This window comes from Ammodytes marinus, assembly GCF_949987685.1.
Source record: "Ammodytes marinus genome assembly, chromosome: 18".
NCBI classification, from domain to species: domain Eukaryota; kingdom Metazoa; phylum Chordata; class Actinopteri; order Uranoscopiformes; family Ammodytidae; genus Ammodytes; species Ammodytes marinus.
This window is the reverse complement of record NC_137222.1, coordinates 20,580,464-20,604,029: the sequence shown is the minus strand read 5'-3', so window position 1 is coordinate 20,604,029 and position 23,566 is coordinate 20,580,464. Positions and strand designations below refer to the sequence as shown.

The following is a 23,566-nucleotide window of genomic DNA, read 5'->3' as shown; positions in this document are numbered from 1 at the left end:
AAAGAATGACAAATTGCGTTGGCATTTTCTAACCTGAAAACTCTGCAAAATAGCAACCATTAAAGGAATAGTTTTCATTCCAAGAATGAGATGAGAGTATTTACACAGCTGGAGTCAGGACGTGATCAGCCCAGCTTACTCAAAACATTGGAGGCACAGGGAAACAGCAAGTCTGACTCTATCAACGTGAAACAAGAGTATACAGCCATGATAGCAGCTCTTTGATGCTGTTCGTACATCACTGCTTTGAGCCAAATGCTAACGCTCAAGTGCCCACAATGACAATGCTAACATGGTCATGTTTAGGAGGTACGTTTACCATGACCTAAATTTAGCATGTTAGCAAGCTAACATTAGCAAAATATTACTAAACACAGATGAGCAGCTGATGATGAAACAATGATGGTCCTAAATCAAAAGTCCAATCCAATATTAGATATTTCAGACTGACCCCAGGTGTTCGACCAACCAACAGACACTGCCACGTTGCTAACCTGCTAAAAAAAACATACGCACTAACTCCTCTAAAGCTGTCATTTTGGTACAATGTATCTGCTTTGGTAAATACATAGTTGACCATAGCTTTGCATGCCAAAATACGCTTAGAATCGCAGTCGTCTATCCTCTTCGGTTTTGACATTCCACTCCAAGATTTCCAGTTATTATCTTTCACACTAATTTGTTAATCCAGCTAATGTTACACTGTTACATTTGCTTCTTCACTAGATAGAAGGAATGATCGCGTCGGGCCGAACAACGCCCTCTAACTATGGTATAATGAGCACATTCCACAGCCTGTCGTGAGCTAATTGTAACATCCATCCTGATGAGCGACTGAATCTTACTCAAGTCAAGACAGAAAATCTGCCATATAATTACCTCCAATGATATGCATGAACTGTGTTATCCTAATCATTTCAATGTAAATTCCTGAAATCAAATCAGTGCCATTAGTCAACCTTATGTGGCTTGTTTTTGGAAAATACATTACTTCAGAAACAGGTATATTAAAATATTCAAGCAGATACCTTGAGTAGATGGTTAAGTGTGTTGTTATGAAGGAGTTGTCATACCATCATTGCAGGAGGGGTCGTCTGTAGAAAACACACAGGGCGGGTTATCCAGCGGTGGGCCCCCATTGGGCCAGAGGATCTTCTCTGTCTGGGACCATATGATGTCTTTAGTGGTTCCATTGTAGTATGCAACAAGCTGCAGACACAGAGGGGAAATGCTAATTCAAGTGGATGCAAATGGGAAATACTCAAAGCTAGTTCTAAGCTCACTTCACATCATGTTTCTATGAATATAGTTATTGTTAAGGACAATTTTGATAATTGTTAATCATCATTAATGTGCAACCATAGAAACTAAGCTTGCCACTTTTCCACTAGCTCTTTTAACTTAATCCCTTTCTCACCGGGGTGTTCTTTCATTGGTCTGATTAATTAAAGGTCAACTATCTTGCAAAAGGCAGTTTTCATGGTTTTTCAACATTGCAGTAATAATGGGTCCCGTGTGTGTACTTTATATCCGATAGTATAAGATAAAACACATCACAAGCAGTGTGTGTGTGTGTGTGTGTGTGTGTGTGTGTGTGTGTACGTGTGTGCGTGTGTGTGTCTGTGTCTGTGTCTGTCTGTCTGTCTCTGTGTGTGTGTGTGTGTGTGTTTGTGTGTGTGTTTGTGTTTGTGTTTGTGTTTGTGTGTGTGTGTGTGTGTGTGTGTGTGTGTGTGTGTGTGTGTGTGTGTGTGTGTGTGTGTGTGTGTGTGTGTCTGCTCTCTGTACAGCCTCCTGAGTAGCATCTGTTACCCTGCTGTGAAACACGACTCCTGTGTTCCTATCTAGCTTGAGGAGTTTTTATGCTTTCTACTGCTGCTCCCAGCATGCTGTGTCCTCTCTGCTGAAAGCTAGACGGCCATCACCCCTTCAGGGGGTCATCACAACAATGCACAGTGTGATGGGTGAAGGGGCAACAGGGAGCGCAGTCTGAAATAGCAGCAGTATTTCAGTTCAGGGGCTGTGTTTCCCTCACTGCCAAGAAAATATCTTCCAACAATTCAATTTATCTCAAAAATGCAAAGTTACAGTTGTTGGACAATTTAGCTCATCCCCCGTTCAGCTAAATACATGTATTTAAATACGTACATTACAATACAATGATATTGTTTTTGGTCCAGTTGCATCAATTGTAATACAATCTTTCACTTTCCATTGTGAGACCAACAGAGTTATCAGAGTGCAATGTTAAAATCACTGTTTTTCCCATTCAATATTTCCTCTGACTGGAGCCCAGCGTAAACCATGAAGTATGTGTGGACAAGCGTGTCATAATACTTGTGGTCATGTCAATTATTGAAAAAATAAAGAAGTTGTGGTAAAAGAAAAATGTGTTGAAAATGATGAAACACATCAAATATTATCAACCATTCATCAAAATCATTTGATGAGTCCTTTGGCTAGATGTATATTATCATTTGTAAATAAAAGTCCTTGATATTGTGAAAGCTGAGGCCAACCTGTGATGTGCCAGGCGACTAGCTACTGGGGTCAATCGGACCGTATGAATCCACCAATTAAGAGCGGGGGATTAATGGGAGCAGGAAGTCACGCTGACAGCCTCTGAGGACCTCTGTGAAATTCTACCTCAAGTCAAATCTAGCTAGACTAACTTCTTCTACATGAGAGAAAGAGAGAAAAAAGGCACACTGGAGGAGTTCACAGCCGTGTTTGCAGAGCGCAACACAGTCACACACAAATATTTTCACGGGACTGTGAGGGAAATTTGAGGTTTTAAGCATCTTATCATTAGCAAAGTCAAGACCCCCGGAATATATTGCTTTTTCGCTGCATCAACGGGGCCAAACACAAGCAGAGGTTGAGGTTACACATTACGCTGAGAAGCATTACAACGATTAAAGACACATGAAGTCAATTAGCCCTGCATTGTTTTCAGTCATTATCAGTATTTTGTGTCAACAGTAAGACTGGTAAAGAAGTTAAAAACCCCAAAAATTCTTAGAAGACTTTTTCATAGAAGAAATTTCAACCCCTGTTGTTGTGAGACGTCAACTTGTATATATTTTTTCTTCAGAAAACAAAATGTCACGATGACTAAAATTATGGAAATATATTGAAACGGCTCTGTTTTAATCAACAATGCTCTAGATTGAACCTTATTGGAAAATGCAAATCGTGTAACTGTTGCTTTTGAAATGCTGTAATTGTCCTGCTAACTATCCAAACCTTTAGCTCCATTGAGCAAAACTACCTTTGTTCTTAAACCTAAGTAATAACAACTTCACGTCTTCTGATAACAGAGACTGTAACTAAGGGAGAAGGGAAATTAATCACTACCTTCAGTAAAGGCCAAGTGTTTATTTGTCCAGCCTTTGACTTATTGGCTTCTGTTCTTTTAAATCAACTCCCTCCCAACATCAAAGCCTGTGCCAAACCTCCTGTTTCATGCCAAAAAGATTCATACCAGAAAGAATGTACCACCTCTCATACGCTATACAGGGATTTTTAAACAAATAGTCAACATCAAAATATCTGCGCGTCAACTTTGTGTCGAAGATCAAGAACACATTAAATGCATATGGTGAGGACTTACCCCGTACTCTCCTGTCTCCTGGTTGGTCATCGCCCACAGGTTGACGTCAATATCCCTGGCATTGTTGTGGTCTGTTGTAACAAGTCCAGTAACCCCTTAAAACACAAACAAAACAAGTGTGAATATTTCTAATGGCACACACAGTCCACAAGAAGTGCTTATTACAACTGCTCCCATTTAAAGTGGGACGCATCTGAACCAATTATACTATGATCTGAACATGTCATCCTTTAAGAGAATTGTTTGAGAACTTCTTCTGTGCAAACAGCTGACGCAGGCAGCTTGGATCAGGCTCATTACATTGATTTCTTTACACATTGTTGCGCCACGCTTTCTAACTGAGCTCTATTCAAATATGAAAATCATGACAGCAGAGGAATCCTTAACAGCCTAATCGCCTCTAGCTCTACACACATTCTCAAAAAATCAACAATGAAGCAAAATTTTCCATTATCATTTTCAACAAGGGGCCCTATTTTCTTTTCCCTTTTTCTTTCCCCGAATCATGCTGAGCAAAACAACCCTCATTGACCCTTTTAAACTGAGGCAACAATAAATCCTATTGTTCCACTGCTTCCAATATTATGTGAGAGCAGATCTGGCAGCCAGCAGTGTAAACAAGGAAGTGTTAGCACCCACATCAAGCATCAAATGGCCTGTTAACTGGAGTGTTGTGTGATAACTGCTGTAATTATTTTGTTGAAAGGATAAATATTTAAATCACATTTTGGGGTCAATGAAGTTTTCCGACAACAGCCAGCTGAGCGGGTCACCTCTTGGCCTCGCTGCATGTTTTGTTAGAGAACAACATTCTCTTTAAATGATAAGCAGCCATGGCTGACATCATCTCAGGTGGGGATTTTTAAATATTTATCAATATCACATAGGGGACAACGGGACAACAGCAATTTTGTTAAGCTTATTTATTAAAAAATTAGCTAGGTTGAATTAGTATTTTTGCTTTACATACAGTGTACTGAACATGTCTGTTAGCTAAAAATAGACACCAAGCATTGATTTCTAGGAATGACTATAGCTAGCACTTACCAACATACAGTTTCATGTCATGTGGCTTGTGAGTAACCAGTTTCAAGGTTAAATATGTATAATATTTTATCATAAATATGAACCTTTTGAATAAATAAATGTAGAAATGACTATAGCTATAAGTGTTATCCAAAATAAAAAATGTAAAAAGATGAAGAAAAATTGCTACTCATTCATGTTTAGTAGTATCAGGGCCGGCCCAAGCCTTCAGGGCCCTAAGCAGAATTTGATTAGGGGGCCCTCTCCAATGTTAGCGCTGCCCAAATGATTGACTATTGTTAAATATCATTCAAACACCCATTGTTTTCGGCTAGTTCCTCCAATGAGCAGCTGGGTGAAATTAGTAGCCAGATCCCAACCCTCCTAGGGGGGTATGGGGAGATTTTTTTTACCTTTTTAAAGTGAAATGCATGAATCTGGTGCACTTTGAAATAATTATTATGCAGGGTCCTGGGTGCTCGTTTTATTTTATGGGACATATTTCTCTGTAATATAGTGAATGCATTTAAATGCAGTGAGAGGAACGAAGCAGAAGAACTCTGTTGTCCAGCTATCTTTTTTTCCACAGACAAGGCTGAAATAGGCTATAGACTATACACAGCGCATGGGCAACTGAGGGCAGCCCCATTTCCAGATGTTTTAAATCAAATCAATACACACTGTGCATGGATGTGAACGTGACGTGATCAGCAGCAACTTATCTACTAAAAAGCCCTGTGATTCAACATCCCCCACGTTTCAACATGCCCCTCCCTCCCCTATCCATGTGTTGCTGCAGCTTCGGAGTCAGTGAGGCATACGTATCAAAATCAATAAAATTTTGTGTGTAAAGCAGTTAAACTAAATATGACGACCACATATCCAGCATTTGTTTTTTCGCTCACCCCAGAATCTGCGGTTCTGTGTCCTCATTGTGATGTTAATGCCGTCGTTCTGGGCGCCGCCATCTGCTAGCGTCTCCTCCAAAGCCTTTGCGTAGAGCACGAAACCATCATAGAAGCAGCCGGCGATGTAGTCCATCTACATGGAGCAACCGGGAGGTAGGGGGAATTTCAGCAATACATACGGTTATGATTAAGAACTTTAATGGTGGAATAATAATAAAAAAAAATTACTGAACATGTTTAAGGGAGGAAATGCCTATCCTTTAGCCAACATTCAAAAACCTAGTCCTATGAAATTATATGATTTTGGCCAACGAAACTGGCCACTATCAAGTACAGTCTAATGTCCTTTTGAGAAACCCCCATACTTAATAGCTGAGAGGAGAGCAGTCATAAAAGAAAGAAAAAAATTAATTGCTAACATAGTTGTCAACATCATTCATCATTAACGGCTGACAAGTACACAGCGCTGTGGGAGATTTTTCTGCACTGAAAATCTTATTAAAGATTAGAGAGCCTGTGAAGTTACGGGGAATGCACAAAGTTTTCATAGGCTGGCTAATAACTCACCAGCGATGGTTCCAAATGCACACCGAAATCCTTCAGAGCCTTGGCATGGAGTTTCTTCTGGAAGTCTTTGTACTCGGGATTGTCAGGAGGCCGGTATGTTATGACGAAAACAGACTGGGGGAGACACAGAGAGGGACAAACAACCTTTTCAAAACTTTAACTTGAGATATAGGGACTTAAGATTGATCCTTGAAACATCCAATGTGTCTGTCAGACTGAGCGAGACACTAAATCCTCCCGCATTTGGTATAAATCATCCGTCCAGTGAAAAGGCCTTGAGAAAACACATTTGTGAGTTTTATGTTCCAACCGCAATATAAAACTGCTACCCAGCACGTTTTTGAGTCTCCTTTTCCATCCTTAATCCTTACAATGTCAAAAGTAAAGGCAACGCTAATGGAGTAATGGTCGACAAACAGGACCTCTGTTTTGACCTCACCCAAATAACGCTAAGACTGCAAAAGTAATTCTCTTCCAACTCTGTGACCAATTTGTATATCAGCATAACTGCACCCCCTAGGCATTGTCAGTCACATCTTGTTGTTGTTTGTGTTCCATTGTCTCCAATTCCTAACTCGCTGAGCAGCTAACCGCCTTACCGGCTAACGGTCATTGAGCTTTTAGCATGCTAACAAAGCGTAAAACCAAGGCTCTCCGTCATTCCTGTGCTGTGAGCGTTTTGTGTTCATCAAAAACAGACCGACATTGTATGTAAATAACCACGGCCGTCCTCTGGAATAATTTACATCTGTACAAAACAGCTAAAGGTTAGCTTAGATTTAGTAGTGCGTTATCAATAATGAACCCCAAAATGTCTGGCTCCAACGGAAACGATGTAGCCTATTTTCTAGAAGTCATTGAAGTTGTTTAAATAATGAAATATGATAAATATATTTAATAAAGTAAACTATAAGTGCCACTACAGGGAAATTGGCTTATCTTAGATTTCAGTAAAGCAAGGCACTAAATATCCTGCTCTTACTGGCATCATTTTATTTCATTGTTTCTGCTTGAGGCTACATGAAAATGAATGCCATCTTCCTGGTGTCATTTAAAAAAAAATAAAAGTAGTTCCAGGTGCTAACATTTTGAATAGAAAATAATAAGAACAATGCTATATGCTACATGGAGAGGTTATATAAAGTGTCTGGGGGAGAAATATGACCAAGCCATACATTTTGGTCTTAATGTTTACCTCAAATGGACTTTGATTTTATTGCTTGCTGCTGCTATATCAACAAACAAAAAAAAAGGTTTCAGAAGTGTTATATGAAGTCCTCATATAGCTTTGCTCTTAACTGGAGGAGCTATAGGTCGTTTATCATGTTGGAACAGTTATTGGAACCAACCACACACTTCCACAAGCAATTATTGCTCTGAAGGATGCATATTGCCATAATGAGCCCTGTTATGGCTTGCAGACAAATTAACGCCTTGCATGATCAGCACTCTCAGAGCCAAAAATGTGTTTCAGCCGAGGTTAGGAGTGGTTCATATTAAGATAAATTGATGTCGAGATCACTGTGTTTTTATGCTGAAACTCTTTAATACCAATGCATGGTTTCAACACTGCAAACAAATCACTTCAATTATGTTTGATCTCCAAATCTTGAAATTGCTTTCCACAAACTGCACTCTCTCGGATGCGTGTGGACTGATTAAAGTAATCGTCTGAAGTAATTTTTAAATAAGTAGGCTACAACATATAATTTGCACACAAAAAAAATAAGGAAAAGTATCCATCCTCAACTATTGTGGTCACCTACGTTGATTAAACAAACTGAACTAACTCTAAACTTGTGCAATGCTTTTAGGTGATAACTGCATGTCACACGTGTGGAGATAAAAGTTGCAGATGTGCAATTATGCATACGGGAAAAACACTACATCTACTTAAATTTCTTACAAATGGCATGCCATCTAAGACATTCTGTTAAGCAAGGGTATGTTGAACCCATTCCGACCCAAATTGCCTTAATAGGTCCAATATTAGGCTGCTTTAATTGTCAGAAAATGCTCACATTCAAAACGTTGTGTGAATACTGAATTGATTGAGAATTAAGAGAAGCCAGTGTGACATTTAGGGAGATAAATTAGACAAGCGACACATCTGTGCCCACTATGGCAAGTCTCAGCTCGCTAATTTGTTGGGCTTAAATGGCTTCCTGTGAAAACACAGCCCCTCGTTCATAAAATGTCACGCAAGAATTCCTCCTCAAAGTGGTGGGAAGGGTTCGAGGGGTCCTTTTGTCCTCAGGGAGACCACATTTGCACACCCATGGGCATACATGAAGTAGCCTCGTAAAATAATTAGTTAGAGTGCACGTACAGTGAGCTTCTAACACACGTCTGTCTGTCATTTCTATAAAAGCTTTGCCTGATTTTGATTGATGTAAAAAGTGATATTTAGTCCGAAAATAATTGAATAGATTTAAGGACTTCATTCTGTGTAATGCAGTGAGTAAAGCCTGATAAAGATTATGGGATTTAGAGGAAAGACGAACCAAAAAAATAAATAGAAATTAGACCCAACCATTTTGCAAGCCAAAAGGTGGTTTTGATTTTAAATGATTTCCTCTTATTGAAAATGTTGTTGTAGCTATGACATATGCAGTAAATCTTTCCAAATCCCATATATCCTATATTATCCTATCCTATGATAACAGATGCATGGCTGTTGCTGTGGGTATTTTGACCATATCTTGCAAGCATGGGTTGAGTGTTACTTATCATCATACCTTAAAGACCTTGATCGGATCGGCCCACTCGGGGTCTGAGTTCTGCCACGGTTTTCCCTCCGTCAGGCTCTCTGCGTACACGTCCAGGTAGAAGATGGCGTAATTCTCCGGGTCCAGGATCTCGCTTTGGAACAGTTTCATGATGTTCAGGAAAGTGTCCAGAGGGCCACAGATGTATACAACTGCGCACAGAAAAAGAGGGAAAGAGCAAGATGTTTAGCTTAATTGCTCTAATTTCTTGGTTCTTTAAAAAAACACTGCTTTTCTCCAAACACGGTCAAGAGTCTCTGGTTATTCAAGTGTGTGATATTTCTTCACTCTCATGCGGCAAACCTGCTGTTTTTTTATCTTCTTTATATGATACTTACACTGAATAAACCCCTTGATAACAGCTGATTTGCATTGGAAAAATGGCTGAAATAATCGTGCAACAGAGTTTGTCACTCGTGTTATGGACTCAAAAAAAGATTAATGAGGTGAGAAATGTTTACAGTCACTATTCAAGCTAAGTAAAAGGCTGCACTAACACTACAGGACTGGACACACTGCTATGATTTTTTGTCCAATAAAAATGGCCACCTGTCTGTTTATAGATATAACTGCGAGCCATATTTGATTATTTACACCAAAGTAGAGTTATTGCCAGATGTAAGGCTGTGCATACGAGCAGGGCCAGATCTTGAATTTCCACAGGCACAAACAAGACAGACATAACACATGAGGAAGTCTTTTTTGCTTTAAACAAACCCCCAAAATGTCCTTCCTCCTAAAGTGCTATATTGATGTTTTCAACCGCAGTTGAGTTTCAAATGGACATTTGGGGGAATTATCAAGGCTACATCCAAAGAAGCAGAAATGTGTCACTTCTTTAAGTTGAAATATGGTAATGTTGATACCCAGTACATGGTGCCGAGTGCTGTTAAGGCATCCAGACCTGCACATTTCCTGTGGTTCCACTGGCTTCTATGTGTCAGTTTAATTGCTATGGGGTAGCAGCTCACTTCCGTGGTAGCTGACAGTACCAATAATGTCTGTTCAAATCGTGTGACACTTTCCCCCCCTTTTCATTGCTTCGGCTTACTGAAATCAACCAAGTAACACTAGTTGTGGATTATACACTTTAGTATCTGACACATGTTTCAACTTGTGCATTGCCTGATTCGCTAGATGTCAGAGCTTGGCACAATATTCTGCAGCGTATGCCCAGGTGGAGACAGAAATGGTTTTAAAAGTAAAGGATGGATAATGAATCAGAGGAACTCTTGCAAGTGGGAGCAACCCAAAGGAAGGACAGGGACTCAAACCAGAAAGAAAAAAAAGCATCAGCGTCATTAAGCGATTGTCTCCAAGCAGCAAAGCCCTCTAGCGGATGTAGGAGTTATGACTCATTTCCATTTGGGTTGAAAAGAGAGGAATCGGGGTTATTATAGAGCAACAACTTAGTCCGCTAAGGGAGGATGTCGGGCGGAAAGGGGTCAACAAAACATTGGCCTCAACCACGGAGCACCGCTCTTCGTTTACGGCTTTCCAACCAACTGTGTTGCTTCATTTTGAACTATGACCGTGGTCGTTCCTTGACAGTAATCAAGTCATTATAAAGTGTAACTATGACAGCGACCTTTATAATGTAGTTGCTGCTTGTTCCAAACCATGATCTTTCTCTAACCCTTAGCCTGGGGTTTTTTCTTCCTAAAACCTGACAACCAGATTGAATAACAGTTTTTCAAACTTTTTTGTCCAGTATTATTGTCATGAAAATGCTTGTATGTGTCGTTCTAGACTGACGCTACATGTTGTAATGTAGGGCCTGTTGATTCAAACATACTCCCGGTAACAAGTTTTCTAGTACAATTACCAATAGACAAGTTTCGGTAACAGGAAATCTGTACATTTTCCAATACAGAAATAGTTCAATAGTTCAATTCGACAAATCTTTTTTTTTTCTCAATTGAACAAAGGAAGTCATAGTCTTCAAATGCTAGATGTGGTCTAAGCACAAGCAGCCAATCAAGAAGTTTTCCAGAAAAAGAATAGAATTTGGATTCTTGGTAAGCATGGACTTTTTTTCAAGCACGCTGGACCAGCAGAATCTTTTGACATACTGTAGGAGGCCACAACCATTTGCGCCTTGACATTTTCTTTTTGGGAAAAAAATGCAGAACTCACGTTTTTCAAACTCCTACTGCAGTGTCTGCGTGATCGACACCAAACTTCAGACTTAATCTACAGTTATTATAGCCCCATGCTCAAAGCAAAAACTTATCAAAATAATTTTTAAATACATTTAGTGTCGATATTGTAGTGTGTTGAATTTGTTACGGAAATGCTCATGAATCCAAAAAGACTAATTTGATGATGACCAAACTTGAAAGATTTGCTTGTCCCATCAATCTTATCACGAACCTATAGTCTCAGCCAATTTAACTACCATGGGTCCCCAAAAACACAACACAAGGATACTTCCTAATCCGCTGCGTGAATTTGCATGTCTTCCCAAAGGCCTCTCTCTCTCTCTCTCTCTCTCTCCATGTCCACTCTGTACTTAACTCTAATAAAAAAAGAGAGGAAAAACAGCCAAAAAATTCATTTTTAATCTTCTTATAAATGCTAAAGAGACTTGGTTTTCCTTCTAACACAGGCTCCTATTTAAGTAAGAAATGTTGCCGATGAACTCAAAAAGCAGGTGAGTACCGTCTTGCTCAAAGACACCCAAGCACTTGCCCAGTTCATTGGGAATCCAACTTGAAACCTCTCGTTTCAGGTTGGACAGTGTCTTTACCCACTGCCTTCACCTTGCTACCTACACCCTCCTGCATTTGACTCATGAATTAAAAAAAAAAAACTTTTTTCACATTATTTCCATTCACAGCGTACTGTATGTCTGAGTGGCTGCTGCCAGCTGCGCGGCGGCCCTCCCAGTTAGCAGACATTTCCTCATGTGTCGGGCCAAAAGTCGACTGCTGCTGCTTTAGACCCTATAACTCTCAGCTCTTCCAATATGGTTCAACACCATGCCAAGTAGTCCTGCTGTCTCCTGGAGCGCTCCCAAAGTAAATGTGCTACCCAGGCCCGGGGGGAAAAGGCCCTCCTGTGTCGTAGCAGTGGGGCAGCACACAGACCTGCTGAGGGCTTGGCTTCACACAAAGGCAAAATGACGTTGTTTGGTACTAAGCTGTTCCACGTCACTGACTTTTACAATAGTAATCAGCCATGTCCCTGTTCTAATCTCCACACTGCAGGAAAATCTCCCTTCTTATATCAAGTAAAATGTAGCCTATTATTAAGTTCTAAACTGTACATAATCAAGTTTCATTTTAAGCCCTACTAAGCAGGAAATGTTTTAATAGTGTTTTTTTACAGATTTAGCAAGAGGTCACAAAAACCTGTTGACAGATTTCTATTGTTGAGCCAAAGAACAGCGGATGTTTTTTTTCTTATCGATGTTGAAATGATTTCCCAACATTGCAAGATAGCATTTTTGCTGTTTTCTCATGAACCATGCTGCACTTTTATATTGTGCGTCTCGTGATTTTGTTTGCGATATGTCATTTGACGCTGACTTAGATCTGAATGCCAATATATATATTTTTTAAATTCTGTAATCAATATAACACGTACACACATGCAGACGACGGATGTATGGGCCTATGAGTGCTCTATCCTTAATAACAATGCAGTCTGCCTTGCTTCAAGATAATGACAGTCAAGCTTCGACCAGGGGACCTGAGCCAAAGGAAAACAGAGAAAATGTGATAAAACGTATGTATTAGACCCAAAAAGTCCCAAATTATACATTCAGTTTCAAGTCTCTTTATACAATCTTCACACACTGTTACACTCCACACACACACGCCACAAATACTCTCTGTGCATTGGTCAGTCCATTCATCAGTCTGACTTTTAATTTGGCTATTTCGGCTCCAAAAGTACATCTACTCTTGGCTACGTTTGTTTACCTATCGTTTCTATTTAATTTCCATCGAACTGCCGCAACATCATTTAATCTAATGTCAGCTTGCACTTCTATGAACAGAATATGACAGAATTAATATCATAAGTTAATATGAGGGTATTTTCAACACTAAACTAAGTAAGCCACTACACATACTTTATCACCTCATGATGAAAACAACTCATGAGAGCAGAATAACTTACAATGCAATACCACTTGTTTTTTTTTCACCAAAGATCAGATTCCACTTTTTACCGAGACCATAGAGAATACTTCATCCTGATTGCCCTGTTAATGTTATAATCCTTGTGGTTGTATTCAAAGCCCCTGTGTATGAGCCTATTTATGGCTATAGAGTCTTTCTTAGCAGTAGCCGTTCAATAGATTTTTTGCCTCTAATCTGTTATGACCTCTCTGGCAGTTTTCATTAAAAGTGGCCGAGTCCACCAATCCCGCAGCGGGATTTGGATTTTGGTAGCTACTATATACAAAGCATTTACAGGAAACTGCACAAGGAATTGTCAGGGAACGACACATGCTCGTACTAGAACCCTTGAATCCACACATTTCAATATTGTCTTTAGTTCTGTTTTAAAGTTATACAACATGAGGCAACAAATCCTTTCAGCCTATTGTTTGCTCAGGTTAACATATCTCTTTTTCTGCTTTATTTCTAAGACAGAAGCTGCCCTACCTAACCAATACCTGTATTTTGAAAGGGTCTACGGGACCTACATAGCTACTGAAAATAATTAAATCACAGTTTGAACTCTACACTCAACGGCAAGTTTATTTGGTACAAATGCAATCTAATTCAACTACAGGCATGCACTTGTTGCAAGAGCTTCTTACAAATACAGTATGTACTGTATATATGTATGTTTTATTGACCCTCATGCCGAGAAGTGGGGGATGGGCTATATTTTAGAAAAGACGTCTCAGTATAACACAACTAAATTCAACAGCAGCACAAAAAAGGCCGACGTCCTTCAAAATCATTGACCAAGTTGAGTCAGTCAACCTATCTAAACAGTTTCAATCAAATCCGTAGTCCATCCAAGTAAGTGACAGCTTGTTGTGTAAAGTTTTGAAAACAAGCTGACTTGCATAAGGAAAAGGTGAACTGAAGATTTAAGATTTTTTTCTTCTTCTTGTAGTCAATGTGAAGGCCTGTGTTACCAACTCTCCGCAGCAGTGGAAACAAGTCATTCCCCAAGCACGTTCGTGACATTCATTTTCATAATTCAAGTAATTTTTCGATTCTTAATTACACCGTGTTTGGTTTGGTTTGCAAATGGGAACATTTGACTGTTTTCAATGGCTCCATACATAATCACATGCAAGCGCACAAACGGAAAGCAAGCCCAATTACTGCACTAGACGTTTTTTTTTTCGTCGCCTTCTCCTTTGGACTGTGCTAGATTTTCAGACATGACAGCGTGTCATGTTTGTCTTGTGAATAAATCTCTTTTTAAAAGGATTATCCTCTGACTCTTTGTTTTTTTTCCTGCTCTAATCTGTCTGGGGGGGGGGGGGGGCTTCTAAGACTCTGATGTCAATAGATGATTTATACTCTAGCTTAGAAAACTGATTCCGAGAAAGCAACATCCGGTCCATCTACACACCCTCTGCTATTGTTGCGTCCTGGGAGTGTTCTCAGAGGAAAATAGCCTTCCAGTAATTACACAGAGGCATTAACGCCATTGTTAAAAGACATTCAATGGGAGCAGCAAAACACTGGCATATGTTCTTGAATTAGGAACATAATAACGCTACACAGCCTGATGTATTCATCGACTCACATGGCTGAACTTTCCCTCTTGTGTGCCATTAATGGACTGAAAATCATTAAGTGTCACTGGCCAATGTGATACGGGCTGGAATACATTCAGTGTTCAGAGCACTGCTTTCATCTCACTGTGCCAGAGCTGGAACAGGGAGTTCGAAAGCTTTTACTGAATGGGTCAGACAGTCAGCCATGCAGATAGATTTTACATTACCATCTCTGAGATTTCAACCTTCACCCCTATAGGTGAAAGGAATTTCACTCGATAGGCTCACAGCATACATTCCATTTTGAAAAATCAACAGTACACTTCTTCCATGGTAAGTATTAGCAGTAAAATGTACTCAAGTGTATATATAATTGTTTCCTGGCAACAGCCATATTGTATGAGTTAAGCCAAGGCTGGATGAATTGTTTATGGGGCCCCCGGTCACCATTGTGCCCCTGTTGACCCTCCGCCACCACCTAACATCCACGCATTGTGTATGTACCCTGTCATCGCCAAGTTCCCATTATAGGATAAAGTTCCCATTTTTCAAGTGTCTCTTAATGCCATACCCTCTCATCTTCTTGTACATTTAAAAGAGTTATTGGTATCTTTCCAATGATACAGTCATTTTAAGGCAGAATTCCTCTTACTGAATCCGCAGACAGTGTGTCCTTGCCAAGCCAAAGGACCAGTTGTAAATTGAAAAAAAACAAGAGGGAATTTTGCACCAGAAAGACTGTGATTTCAAAAAAGATACCTACAGTATCTGGCTCGAGTAACTGTGGCTCAGCTGTATTCTTTTAGTCTTAACGAATCAGTAATGAGTGCTGGATCTGACCAACCATACCTCGTTGTTAGTCGACATATACATCTTTATCTTTGTCAGTGGGCTTACGTGTACAGCTAGATTAATCAAATTCATGATTGTCTGCAATATCATGCCCATCTCTCTGGTTTAGGAAAATGGCAACCCAAGATCTTAATCCCACCCAAAAAAAGTTATGATTTGTTTAATTGTTTTTAGCGCCTCCAGAGGTGTGGCTCAAGGGATGGTAAGCTGGTCATTAAAGAAGCAGTGTGTTATGGGTATTTTCTTTTTTTCATAACAGACTTGGGTATAAATGGATTGTAATATGTGTAAGTATGTTTTACCTTCACTTGAAAATCATTTTATTTGTATTACCATGAGAATGAGCCTTTTATATCTATAGGAGCGGGGAGCACCGCCATGTTTCTAGCACAGAACAGACAAACTTGCATGTTTCTACGTAAAGTGGGGTGTGCGCCGGAAATGCACCTGTTGGAAGATAAAAAAAGAAGATCTATAGCATAAATATTTAAATACTGTACATCTTCACTTCATCAGTTAACAATGTGAAAGACTTGAGGCAGTGGTGCATGATGCCATCTTTAGTAATGAGCTTCTTGTCCTTGAAGGAAAACGTAGCTTCTGTAAATTATCATTCCACACCTTGAAGGTATGGGTTGCAGTAAAATGTTCATGGCCAAAGGATGAATCCATTCACTTTTTTTGTTTTTGAATGAATTATCTTTCATTTGAAGGATTGTGATGAGGTTTTGTGCAGATATCCACGGTAGATAGAGGAAGACCAATTACATGCCCACCATTCTCTGCTGTGCTTGGTCTTTAGTGCTAATAAGAACATGTTAGCATGCTAGCTGCCTAGCCTGAGATGGTGAAAAGGGTCAACATTATACCTGCCTATCTTCCGCACGTTGATAGCTGAGGGAGCATGTTGGTATGCTGAGGGGAAGCATTTCCCTCAAAGGACTACTGTGTATAAGTACCGCCTCAGTACATAATAATGTAGAACCTGTCTTGGTTAATATGGTGCTATAATGGTGCAAGAAATTACCTTACAAATGAGCATTTAATCAAACTACCAAAGTACATTGCAGGCCTGGGACTTCAGGGGCTCCCAGAGGGTCTGGAGAGTCTGGATGTTAGATAATGAGCCGATGTAAAAATAGTAGTCTACAAAGTTCAGTACCTCCGGCTGTCAGAAAGAGTATATACAGAGAAGGAAGTGGAGGAATACTAAACTACAAAACCTCACACAGTGAAAAACACTGTGGAACTGCAGCCCCTCAAAACTTGAGTAAGTTTGCTCCGTTGCGTCCCACATCTGCACGTTTCAGGTATTAAAATCAGGAATTTGGGGAATTAGAGGTGGCGGTGGGGGAGGCGGTTTAACGGCACGCAATTACTAGGTCAGCTGTCAAAGCTCCAATGATGTGTGGCTTCACACTAAAAGCCCCAGTTTTTTCCATGTTTCCCCACCTCGGCTATAGGCCTATGGCGTTTGAACTCGGCCTGCAGTTGAGTGACAGTAGAGAAGTGATAGCCCGGAGGTGATCTGGATAAAAGTGAGCCCAATGCCGAGCCGAGACAAGTCCTGACAAAACCATTAACTTCCCTGACCTCCTGCTCACGGCAGCAGCTACATAACTCATCGCCTTACACCTTTCACCTCCTTCCATTGCCTCTGCACCGCCCCTTAATTGCCTTTTCACAATGTGTTTATCCCATTATTTGTTGATGCTGTTACTGTAACAACAGATTGGGATGTTTAAACCTCTGTTTGTTTCACTGAACCACAAACCATAATGGTCCAAGATTTACTGGTTGGAAGCAGGCTCTAGCTCTGAGATGTTGAGCTGCTTCCAAAAAAAAAATCCGATTTCCCACATAATGTTCCCAGGGAGTATAGGGGGATAAATATTCTGTAACACACCCATGCACTATATAGGAGCTGGGGATTAGCTATGCATTTCTGGATATTAATTCCAAAGAACACAAGCATTCAAATTTCAGAAAAACATTGGCTTAACATAATTGCTTTTCAGATTTGTCATAAACAATCAAAGGCGGGGAGCATATTTACTCAAACCCAAATACTTCATAGAGAAATATTATACTTTTGTCCCATTACTTCACTTTGCATTTTAAAGGTGCACTCTGCAGTTTCAGAGGTGGGGGATTTGTTTCTCTTTGCAGTGCCTGCAGCTAGTTTACAAAACATATTTACTCTATGTAGACACATGGAATTAGACTATGGACTCTGCGGCTGTAAACAACAGTTAAAAAGAGTAAAGTTGTTTTAATCAGTTATGAGAATATAGGAAAAAATGCATTTTAACTTCTCTGACACACGCAAAGTTGCATAGTGCACCTTTAAAATGACATAAATAATGCTGAATATTAGTAACTGGAAATACAACAATCTTGTGATGACACAACTTACTGACGTCTTTCAAACATTATCTAAAGGCTTTCAGAGAACTATCTGAACCTTCAGAGGAGCCAACAGGACCAATCACATCACTCGATGTTGCCTTCCAAAACAACTCACACTCAAGTGTTTTCTGATCTTAGGCCCCTATTTGTTGGTCAGTATCTTCCAAAACTGTCATAAAATGACCATTACACAAACATTCATACAAGTATTTCTGATGAATGAATGCTATGGTGGTCACGGTCTGGTTAGGTTTAAGCACAAGAATGAGACCGATATTAGCGGGCCCATGAGACCACTGAATTGCTCTGAATCGCTTGAATTACTGTACTTTGGTTAAAAAGTGAGTGGAAGACTTACACATATTTTCCGTTGTAGTATTACGTCTTGGATTTAATTCATGGTTCCATTGCTGCAAACAAATTCCTGATCCCAAGAATTAAGGAATTTGGATGCAGATGTCTAGAAAAGAAGTATTTAAAAAAAGGTTTAAGTTGTATGATGCATGGATCAGTGTATGATCTCAGTTATAAGTCACTAATAACTGAGATTAAAGGGAAACAGCTAGCTAGCGTGGGAGTTAGACGAACATGCTGGAACTTGAAGAACAACAGTTTATCACTTTGACTAGCACTTCTATGCAACATCTCCAGGGTCACACTACGGGTTGCCAGATGCAGTCATGATGAGCAGCAGTGAATCTGGTTTTGATCTCTGCAGCCCACAGGCATGACCTGGCAACCTTGGTGTGAGGACAAGACCCCAGGAAGCTGCAGACAGTCATTGCACCTGGCACAAAAAGGGTTCTAACACATAATGTCCTATAACACAACCTTTGACTACTTTTCTGTTCTTGCGTAGGTTAAAAAACAAGACACACATGGGAATTAGTGATATTTACATTTACTGATGATAGGATTTTTTGTTTTTTTTCTATGTTTTTACTTTGCACAGAGCTTTTTTCCCCTGCCTTGAATCTTAATGCTAAACTAAGCTAATCAACTCCACCTGTATGCTTAAAGGACATACAATACATGACTGATATCAATGTATTCATGTTACCCTAGAAAATAATAGAAATGTATTTTACAAAATGGCAAACTATTACTTTATTTATTACTTTGAGTATTTAACATTTATTACAAGCAATACGAAAAAAATATTAAGGATATTTTTTTCCAACCTGGATTGATCTAAAAGGCATTGGGGAAAAGATTTAGGTTTCTTATGTCTTCTTTTTTCATTTTTTATGCCCTTGTAAAGCCTTTTGGATTGCCTTGTGTCTGAGTTGTGCTAATAAAATAAACGTGCCTTGCCTAATAAAGCTATTGGTTACAGGCAGTTAGGGGAGGGGGGGGGGGATGCATTTTTAATTATACTACCTATGCATTTTTCACTTTTTTGGGGGGGGAAGGGGGTTTACAAAGGGTGCATCATTCACCAGCTTTTAGTATTCTTGATCTTGGCTTCTCCAAAATGCACAATCACGTGCAGCTGTAACTGCGCCCGTGCCCCGTCACACAATTGACTTTTTCCCAACAGCAGTAATGATTAAGTCGGCCTTGCAATGTTTCCACTTAATTACACTCAAAGCCAGAACGGTGACAAGGGATTTAACATCACCTCTGCCGTGTGATTTTCATTTGTTGAATAAAGGAAATCGCTGTTTTTCAACTTGATCAAACATTTAATGAATGATATTCATCATTGTATTTATTAACCCTTCAAAATCACCTTTTTCCACTCTGATGACAGCATGATACAACATATATAGCTCACTCCAGCTCCTCTTCCAAGCTATGTTTGTACCGAGTCAAATATATAGTTACACACCAAAAACTCCATGTTTTCTATGGGTGCATCATGTGCATCATTACATCAAATATAACGAAGCTAGATGTCCTTTACATATCTCACATGTCTGCTAGACTATCCTATAGGTGAAACTAGAATGTCAACTTTGGATGTGGATTTGAATAGAGTTTGGCTTCACAACATGACTTTCTACTCACTTATCAGACATGATGGGTCATACCCTTTTATATACACCCTGCGTTCCAAATCACATACTTTTTCCCTGTACTATGCTACATACTAAAGCTGGCTAGTGCAAAATCGGATTAAGCATCTGGGTATTTTTGGCATACTGCATTTGACATGCATGTTTTGGGACATCCTCAATCCTTTTCTTGCTAAATAGTATGGAAGTATTGGTATGAAAAGCAGGGACAGTCTATGGTTGTACAGGAGCTCCTTTTTATAACAAGTGAATGAGCAGCGGCAGCATGAATGCATAAAGTGAACCACGTATAGGTTACAAGCATGTTATGGCTAAGAGGGGGAGGGGGGGGCACACTTTTGATCTCAACCTGTGTGTGTCTCTCTCTTTAAAGAAGGTGGTGGTCCTCCTCAGGCAATAACCCACCACTGCCCACAGCCTTAACATTCCTCTGTAATAACCCCCGGAATAAACAGGCCTTTTCTCTGCACCTATTCCACTCCACCTCTGTTTGTATCTGCTGGAAGAGAGGGGACACACACTTGACTGTGTCATTGTATAAGAGCGGAACTCTAATGAATGCTCCAAAAGTCAACAAGTAATGTTTAAAAAAAAATGTCCTCCCTTGCAGGTTAAGTCGTAGGTCGACTAATAGTGTACACTCAGCAGGTCATTTCAGATACACCGATTCCATATAGGAATCTGCCTGCAGGAGAAGGGGAATTTCAATCAATTGTTTCCCATGTTGAGTGTAATTTTAAATTAGCATTTTAATACTATTTATTTTACTTATTTGCTGCTACTTGTTATTTGCACGGAATTCTGTCTCTGATGTGTATGTCTATGTTTTATTGTTGTGGTGTGCTTTGTGTGATGTGTCTACTTGTTTATCTATCTATCTATCTATCTATCTATCTATCTATCTATCTATCTATCTATCTATCTATCTATCTATCCATCTATCCATCTATCCATCTATCTATCTATCTATCTATCTATCTATCTATCTATCTATCTATCTATCTATCTATCTATCTATCTATCTATCATCCGTCCTTCCATCCTTCCATCCATCCATCCAGTTAAAGGGATTTCCTTCTCCATCCTACAGTAGACCAGCTAGTGATGCTGCACTATATCCAAATAATGTCACAAAGCCTACTTTAAAGTGAGATGCAAAAACAACTCAAAAATGTAACTGAAATATTAGTTTGTCTAGTGGTTGGTGGTGATATCTATGCTGGTTATGTTTTCGTTTACGCACCACAATCCTGTTAACACAATTCAGAGAAGAGCCAGTTTCATGTGCTCATTCCCAAGATATAAAAACTTTAAACCGAACTTTCAATCACACTTTCTTCCCTTCGCCATACACTTACTTCTCCCGCGCTCCTTCATGAAACTAATCAGCTCCTTGTAGTACTTGTGGTCGTCCTCGTACGGCTGGGCCTCCACCGTGATGTTCATCTCCTGCTTCAGGTTCAGGTAGATCCCCTCCGAGAGAAAGTAGTGCGGCCGGTCGTCTTGCCTCAGGTCATGGAAGATGACCACGGCGCGGGACGTCCAGTTAAAGTGTGTGTGCAGCACGTTGACGAAGTCGCCCAGCTTGGTGGTGGACGGCCCGCTGCGCACTATGGTCTTGTACTCGTCCCTCTTGTCGAAGCCGTACGCGGGTCCTCCGGCTGTGATCAGCGGGAGTTTCCAGTGGGACGCGAACCGCCCCACGGAGGCGAGAGGGTAGACGCAGCCCGGTCCGAAGAACGCGTCGGGCTGGATGTAGATCTTGGCGTCCACGGCCACCACCTGCGCTCGGCTCTCGGCGCACGAGCCCACCGCGGGGTCCTCGGTGCTGTAGTTGTGGATGTTGATGTAGCGGCCCAGCAGCAGCCTGTGTTTGCCGTGGAGATCCTCGTGCGCCATGAGGAGAGCCGGGAAGACGCGCGGTAAAGCCCAGGGGTACTTGTGGTGATTGTCCGGGAGCATCACCGCCACGGTTATGTTACCTGTACAACCAGGGGAGAAGAGGCAACAGGACAAGGCGGCGAGTAGGCAGCATCCCAGCGCGCTGCCGCATCCCATTTCGCGTGGAAGTCTCAAGAGAGGAAAGCAGCCTGTACGGCCACCGAGAGCGCACCGTTTGGAGAGCAGACACGGCCGGCTGTGGCACCCTGACACCAAACCATATGTATCTGTCTTGCTTTACGCGCTGTCTCCTTCCTTTATTCTCTTTTTCAAAAGTCAAACGAAGTCGGTAAAGGCATCATCATCATCCCTGTAGCGCGAGCCCCGTCCTGTGCCATGCGTCCCGGCTGCGTAAATCCACAGTTAATGAAGTTCGTGTATAGTTCCCAAAGTGGCTGTTGGTGCGCAGCGCGGTCCTCACACTGATAGTCTCTGAGAGAGTGATAACATCCATCCAGATGACTGCAACTTAAATGAGAGCAGCAGCCCTCTGCTCGGCCCCCCCACACGTCACACACTGCAAGAAAAGTCCGCTTCCATCAATTCTGTTAACCACCGAGTTTAAATGGTTGTCCCTCTGATAATAAATAAGGCTATAGTTTTAGTGAACTGAGATTATGTGGGTGTAGATCATATTGCTACGAAAGTTAATACCAAAGGACGGATGTTTTTATTCTAAATGCTAACAAAATAAGGCAGATGTTGACTGACTGACTGACGTTTTCAGCTTGTTTCTGATAACTAACTCACACATTAAACTGCGTCAGACACAACAGGACCACGCGTGGACATAGAATCAAGTTGTTTAAGTTGAATGAAACAACTGACTCCAAAGTGCGACAGATGGATTTACATAGGCTACTAAAATATTGGATAGACCTATTTTTCCTTTTTTTGCAGTGTAAAAACAAATCTCTCAAAACGGGCGTGAGTCGGCCCCTGCCGGCCATTTGGCAGACTACAGTAGGCCTATAATGTATCTTGTGCATCATTAGTGCTGAACAATTAGGGAATCGTTCAGGGCTCAGGTGCTACTTTAACGGATATGATATGTTTCGATGTGTTTCAATGGGTTTCTGGCAGTTATTAAAAGGATACACTTTAATACGTTTAAACAGATGTTGGGTGATAGTTCCTACAGTTGTGTTCAAAATAATAGCAGTGTGTTTAAACAATTGAGAAAAGATCAAAATCCTTATCATAGCTTTTATTTCCAAACACGCAAAAGCATTGGGGACATTGCACATTCAATTCCAAATCCAAATATGAAGAAACCTTTGTCAAATGTTTCTTCATCTTTACAGAAAGTGAAGAAAAAGGAATATTAGACTGTTCATAAAAATAGCAGTGTCTGCATTTTTCTTTACAACTCAAACATTTACTGTATCAACTGAAAAATGCATGAAGATTTAGCTTTTCTATGAATCACTGTACTAATATTTAGTTGTATAACCTCTGTTTCTGAGCATCTGTGTTGCAGGGAGCCGACCAACTTATGGCACCTGTGAACAGGTGTTTCAGCCCAGGACGATTGGACTACATTCCACAATTCCTCTGCATTTCTTGGTTTTGCCTCAAAAACAGCATTTTTGATGTCACTACATAGGTTTTCTATTGGATTAAGGTCCAGGGATTGGGCTGGCCACTCCATAACGTTAATCTTGTTGGTCTGGAACCAAGATCTTGTTTGCTTACTGGTGTGTTTGGGGTCGTTGACTTGTTGGAACACCCATTTCAAGGGCATTTCCTCTTCAGCATAAGGCAACATGACC

General features: G+C 40.5%; 1 protein-coding gene across 1 annotated transcript in view; it reads right to left on the bottom strand.

The window, feature by feature from the left end:
* Positions 1-22,215, bottom strand: part of npr2 (natriuretic peptide receptor 2) — a 62,713-nt gene extending 40,498 nt beyond the window's left edge. Inside the window, exons 1-6 of the mRNA XM_080047131.1 lie at positions 21,212-22,215; positions 8,850-9,031; positions 6,112-6,225; positions 5,542-5,677; positions 3,611-3,705; positions 1,074-1,209 (exon numbers count right to left, since the gene is read on the bottom strand). Of these exons, the coding sequence (XP_079903257.1) occupies positions 1,074-1,209; positions 3,611-3,705; positions 5,542-5,677; positions 6,112-6,225; positions 8,850-9,031; positions 21,212-21,911 (1,363 nt within the window). The 5' untranslated portion in view covers positions 21,912-22,215. The remainder of the gene's footprint in view (positions 1-1,073; positions 1,210-3,610; positions 3,706-5,541; positions 5,678-6,111; positions 6,226-8,849; positions 9,032-21,211) is intronic.
* Positions 22,216-23,566: the final 1,351 nt, after the last annotated feature.